The sequence below is a fragment of the Arachis duranensis genome, chromosome 3 (assembly GCF_000817695.3).
Source record: "Arachis duranensis cultivar V14167 chromosome 3, aradu.V14167.gnm2.J7QH, whole genome shotgun sequence".
In the NCBI taxonomy this organism is placed as follows: Eukaryota; Viridiplantae; Streptophyta; class Magnoliopsida; order Fabales; family Fabaceae; genus Arachis; species Arachis duranensis.
The window spans coordinates 111,857,027-111,863,316 of record NC_029774.3 but is presented as its reverse complement, the minus strand read 5'-3'; the positions used below and the strand labels follow the sequence as shown (position 1 = coordinate 111,863,316).

The 6,290-nt window shown below is 32.7% G+C and overlaps 1 protein-coding gene across 1 annotated transcript; it reads right to left on the bottom strand.

Annotated features, from left to right (window-relative positions):
* Nucleotides 1-2,000: 2,000 nt before the first annotated feature.
* On the bottom strand, nt 2,001-5,612 carry LOC107480209 (uncharacterized). Its single transcript, XM_016100357.3, has 10 exons — nt 5,353-5,612; nt 5,185-5,267; nt 4,731-4,974; nt 3,820-4,548; nt 3,511-3,759; nt 3,251-3,414; nt 3,065-3,138; nt 2,831-2,978; nt 2,578-2,727; nt 2,001-2,496 (listed from the first exon to the last, which is right to left on the bottom strand). The coding sequence occupies exons 1-10, from the start codon at nt 5,540-5,542 to the stop codon at nt 2,257-2,259; spliced, it is 2,271 nt and encodes a 756-aa protein (XP_015955843.1). The 5' UTR covers nt 5,543-5,612; the 3' UTR covers nt 2,001-2,256.
* Between the last annotated feature and the right edge of the window lie 678 nt (nt 5,613-6,290).

The following is a 6,290-nucleotide window of genomic DNA, read 5'->3' as shown; positions in this document are numbered from 1 at the left end:
TAATAAAAGTCATTACATTTTATTTTTTTTTCCAAAAGAACTTATTTAAAAAGTTTATCCAAATTGAGAGAAATTAAATTGATGGCTAAATAATAGTAAAAAATAATAAATTCCGATAACTGCCTAATATTTCTCTTAAAAAATTAATTTTGGATATTTGAGATATATTAGATAGTTATTTATTTATATTTGTATTATATTTGAATGAATACTAATTATTTTTTATTAAAAGTTACTCTTAATATTTTTATTTGTAATTAAAAGTAGTAAATTTAAAAACTTAAAAATAAATTTTAAACCATTAATTAAATCAATTTACCAGTATCTTTGGTAAAAACACCCTAACAAATAGTCAAATACCTAATTAGAATTGTGAATAAAATTTTATCTATATTATTAGGTGGAGGGAACAATGATTTTGATTTTATTTTTTCATTTAAGGATAGGAGCTGCACGTAAGACGTGACGACAATCAGGTGGACCATGAATATCAGAGGCTCAGAGCATTAGAGCAAAAAGATGGAGGCTTCTTCTATGGTGAAAGTATTTTCAGGACTTTTAAGGTCCAAGAAATATTTATAATTAATAAATATTTTAGTTCTTGGTTCATAAATATTTTAAAATGAAAAGAAACAAATTTCTGACAACTAAGTGTCTTGGTTATGATTTTTTACTTTTCATCATTTCTTTCTTTTTAATAATAAAAATTTTCATTCTTAAAATTGACTTTTTAGTTTAATTTCTATAATATTATTTTATGAATATTTTTAAACATTTATATATTTTGTACCATAAACCTTGATTCACCTATTTTTTTCCTTTGTAAAAAAAATTATTTTACAACAAAATTCATTTACTTGAACTTTTTTTCCTTTTAAAATAATATTTGTTCAAACGGAAAAAAAATTCGATTAGCTTTACTCTTCATTTTTTAAGCAATAATCGATTCAAATTAAAAAATATTATTTGGTTCACTTAAACTTTTTTTTATTTCAAATTAAAAAAATAATTGCTACTAATTTGATATTTTTTCTCTGACAATTTGACTTTCTTTTAAATTGTTTATAGTGGTTGAAACTAAGTTGACAACTCATCATCATTATTTTCCAAAGAAACAAATTTAATTTGAAGCAGAAAAAATATTAGTTCACCTCAAACTTTTTATTCTTTAAAAATAATATTTTCATTAAAAAATATCATTATTTCACTTCGATTTTTTCTTCACACAATTATTTTTTATTAAAATTTTTATTTAAATAATTTTATAAAATAATTATTAATTATATACTAAATTTTTTTCTCACTAAATAAATGTAGTCATTATTTTAAAATTTTAATCTTTTAGACTTTTTTCTTTGAATTATAAAAATATTCTTATCCTAAGGAGTAGTATTCTTCAACTATTCATATTTATATTAGTGTAATTACTATTATTAGTATTATAATTAGGAGTTATTACTATTATTATTTTAATATTCATTACGATTATTCTTATTCACATTTTTCTGATAATTATGATCATTTTCTTTTTTTATTACGATTGTAATAATAATACTAACTATTATCATTATCATTCATATTGTTAGTATCCTCAGGATAACAATTGTTATTAATTATTATTAAGTAAAAAATAATTAAATTAAGACAAATAAATATATCAATCTCACCTACTTTTCTTTTTACGGTGAATCGGATCGGCTTAATTAATCGAATTTGTCAACTTAAATAATCTACAAATATTTTACTTAAAAAAAATAATCTACAAATAGTTCAGCTACATATAAAAAGCATTGCCTCTTTTGCAACTGAACCGTTCTCATTTTTCTCATTCCCTTTAACCCGGTTTGCAATTACATAAATTCTGGGGCCAAACATAGTAAAATTATTTTCAACGGTACGGCGTCATTTCTAACCATATATTTTGAATATTTTAACCAGGTGCTTCAAGGACCAGAACCAACTTTCCCCACCATAGACAATTCCCAAAAAGATATAGAATCTTTAAGAAGTACTTACGGTTGGTGGTTCGAGTCAAATCTATACACTTGAATACTTGATGCTGAAAAAAGCTCAAATGACATTAAGTGCGAGGAAGCTGACTACAACCATATCGTGGAAAATATGAACAGAGACCTAAACCCCAAAACTTTTGGGATTACTCTTCCTAAGAGCCAACCTGCATTATTGCTGCAGAATTTGGAAAGCTAACCTAAGAAAACACATAATATAGACATCTGTCAGTACTGCGACGACATTCTAGGCAAAACTTGACGAGCGACTACATCTTCTCCTAAAATAGTCTTCAGTTGATATAAACTGCTCAGTGCTACTAATTGAATCTGTATCATCCTCTATGTCCAGCAAAGCAAGGCTTAGATGCGACTGAATATCAATTGAAACTGGCTCCCCATCTAATCTGTCAAGCTCCTCCGATGCATTAACTTCTTCTTCTGCCCATCTTATCACTTCTTCAACACCTTGTAGGAGCTTCAATATCTGTAATTAAGGAAACATACATGAAAATATTTAAAACAAAAGGCAGGGTAAGTAGAGAAAACCTGAGCAGGCCAGACTTACAAGGCTGATATGAGGCCGCCATCTAAAAGATCGTCTAATGCAAAGAGTCGCAGCTAGAACCATTCTTTGAATGTGAGAATGGTTGTAATCACTACCTAGACTTGGATCAAGTAACTCAGAAAGCTTTCCTTCCTTCAAAATTGGCGTTGCCTGCATATTGTCATCAACCACAAGGATTTCCAAATATTAGGACCCGTGTCTCATGGGATGCATGGGTAGATGCTGAAAATAGAACATGGAAAAGTGAACGTACCCACGTAACAAGACTCTGTTGGACCTTAGGACATACATTATTAATTGGCTTCTTACTTGAGAGAAGCTCAAGAAGTACAACACCAAAAGCATATACATCAATTTTGTCAGTCACTTTACCATGCATAAAATACTCAGGAGCTAAGTATCTGCCAGATAAAAGTGAAAATATTCAGGGACAGTCAACACTATAGGTAACAAAGCAAAAGAGGAACCAGAGGACTTGTTTATGTACCCAAAAGTTCCAGCTACATCAGTACTTGTATGGGATGAAGAAGCACCCCAACTAGCCAGTCCGAAATCTGACAGCTGAACAGATAAACTAGTTGCTTAGGGATGTGGAAAATCGAGACCAAGTGGGAGAAGATTCTGAAAGTAGAAAAAATTAACGAAGCATGGGAACAAAAATAAGTTCAAATACCTGAGGCTCAAAATCATCTGAAAGAAGGATATTAGAAGATTTTACATCCCTATGGATCACAGGATGTGCAGATCGATTATGCAGATGGTTTAATGCCTCAGCTACACCCACAGCTACCTTGTACCTCTCTTGCCAACCAAATGCCCTGCAATCATTCTTGTTGCCTTAAACAGAAAACACAAGGAAGAAATGCAAATTAGAGGGTTGCAAAAAAATAGATTAAGGTAATTGCTAGAGGAAAAAGGCAAACAAGTATTTACCATAAAGGTTTTCTTCTAAGCTTCCCCTTGATAAAAGATCAGAAACCAGTAGTAAATTATTGCTGTGAATACAAAATCCAGATAGAGATATTATGTTCTTATGATGCAAAGTTGTGACGATCTCAATTTCCTTAACAAAATCTTTTATAGCATTTTCAGATGGCTTCAAAATTTTGATTGCCAATTCCTTGCCCTCTGCAAGACATCCTCTGTAAACATGACTACAACCACCTATTCCAACCAAATTTTCTGAAAATGTAATAAAGAGAACATATCAGAAGATATCACAAACAAGCAGTTAATACAAACCACTTGAGAAGTTTGCTGTTGCGGATACAAGTTCTTGGAAACTATACAATTTGCAGGAAGATGAGTATTTCTCTTGTAAGGCCAACAATTCTTCAGGAGTGACACTGGAATGACAAAAAAGTGGAGAAGGAGTAGCAATATCATCCGATTCATATGGCACAAGGGCACCACTCTCTGCATCTAGGTTGCAATTGCCAATAGGATCAATATTCTGTTCCTCATCAACATGGACTACAGCAGAAGGAGAGTTGGGTTGTCCTGATGCCAGGTGAAAAGAAGGGGTATTTTTCACCAAAGATTTCTGCTTATTCCTTTTTGGCAGAAACACCTGGCGCAGTAGCAACCAACCATGTTTTAGACGGTCTGGTTTGACCACTGCATTCGAATAGCTACAAGCATCATCAGGATTTTGAATTGGCACCAAAGCCAGTGAATTTTCCTGTCTCTGACTATCATTCAACCCTTCCTTAGGTAGAGCTGCAGAACTATCTGGTTTTGAACAGTCGGATTTGACCACCGGAATCGAATAATTAGAAGCATCATCAGGCTTTTGAATTGGCACTAAAGCCAGTGAATTTTCCTGTCTATGACTATCAGCCAACCCCTCCTTATGTGTGGTTGTAGAACTATCTGGCAACACTAACAGCCGTACACAGCATTCATTGCTCTTCTGGCTTCTCTTTTTCGTTAAAGATTTGCTTATGAAGGAGGGGCTTGCATTTAGTTTTACTGCCATGAAAGTTAAAAATAAATAAATCTATCAATAAAATTGCAGTCCACGTTGACATCGAACTATTACACATCAAGACAAATACGCAATACAACATAACTAAGGTTAAACTAACAGAAACTGAAATAAAAGTGGCTTTGTACCGAGTGGATATAGAGCAAAGGGTAAGAAAGATAAAAACCTTGATCACTACTCATAACAGTAGCTTCTCTGCGGAATGCAACTTTGCCACTATCAACAGCAAATACAGATACACACTTAGGCAATTTCTTTGCGCAGTATTTGGCAATGGCTGCCGAAGACCGGAGCGCGTAAAAGCTCTGAGAAGTTCCTAAAATAACCGTATCAGCACCAAGAGATTCCGCTTCCTGCACAAGCAGTTTCCGCGCCGATGTGCCTCTACACACTTTAAGCTTCAGCTCAACCTAGTCCCTCAAAAAAAAAAAAATGACAATGAACATAAAAGCGTTATGGACAACCTGAGGTTTTTCTGATTAATAAAAGTAACTAACAGGCATTAGTTGTAACGGCTCATTTTCTTTCCCTCGTATTCTAGGCATTCCAGATAAACCGTTAAGAAAGTGCAAAAAAAATTAATTACTTAATTAAAATATAATATAAATGTTCAAGTGAACCTGCTTCAAGTGGCAGAAGCCTTCGTACACACCAAGAACTGAATCAAAAGCCTTCACAAGAGAGAGCATAGATGCAGCATTCTCTGCACAAAAGGAGAAAAAAATAAGCTACATTCTAGAAAGTTCCAGAAAGAAGAGAAACTAGAGGGAGAGGAGCGAGAGAGGGACCTGAGGAGACGGCGTGAAGCGCAATGACGACGTCGCCGGGCTCGGCGACCTTGAGGAGCGTCCACGTCAGCAGCTCCCGGCTCCAGGGATCCAACTTCACACCAACGAGGAGATTCCGGCCACGGCCTCCGCCTCCGGCTCCGGTTCCTCCGCGCTGGGTGGCGGTGGCATTGTGGCCGGTGAACTTCATCGGCGTGAGAGTCCTCTCTCTCTTCTCTCCCACTGTGTCTGAGCACTTTATGTTTGTTGGGCGTTGCGAAAGCGAATCTTTGTGTCTCACTGGCCAACACACTCAGGGTAAATGTTACTCCGCTTCTCTCTTTCGCTCTCCACAGTGCGCCTTTCATCTTGACCGTTGCTTCTGTTGACTCCTATATCTCTCTCTTACTTTTTCTTTCAGATCTTTATCCCTTATAGATCTAGTCTACAGTTCACTTACTAGTGATAGGTTGAACCAAAACAGATGATACATTAATACTTAATCCAAGTTCTCAAAAATAAGTTTCCTTTTTAATAATAATAATAATAATCTTGAGATCATGAGCTTTAAAAAAAAAAAATTCAGTTATCTTTTTTAAAAGATTTTATAAAAAAATAAAAATAATTTTATATTTGGATATTTTATATAAAAAATTTTTTTATTTATCAATTATATTTGAATGTAAATTACAGCTTTTCAAAAAAGATGTTCTTTTTTTATTTTTTTAGTATTTTTACTTTTATTACTAGAAATTTGTTAAACACGCTAAAAAATAAAAAAAATCTTTTTCTATTAAAAAATATCTTTTTTATCAAAATAATAACGTTCAAACAAGTATTATATAATTAAAATTTTTAATCTAATACTATTTATTTTAACCATGTGTATACAAAAATTTAGTTATTTATATAGAATATATATTATAATATAAAATATATATTAAAAATAAATTAAATAA

Excerpts from the sequence above, each read along its gene's own strand:
- LOC107480209 (XM_016100357.3), bottom strand. The coding sequence starts at position 5,542 with ATGAAGTTCACCGGCCACAATGCCACCGCCACCCAGCGCGGAGGAACC. Across the intron at positions 3,760-3,819 it reads AACAGCAAACTTCTCAAGTG|AAAATTTGGTTGGAATAGGT; the intron begins GTTTGTATTAAC and ends TTACATTTTCAG. Across the intron at positions 2,497-2,577 it reads GGCGGCCTCATATCAGCCTT|ATATTGAAGCTCCTACAAGG; the intron begins GTAAGTCTGGCC and ends CCTTAATTACAG.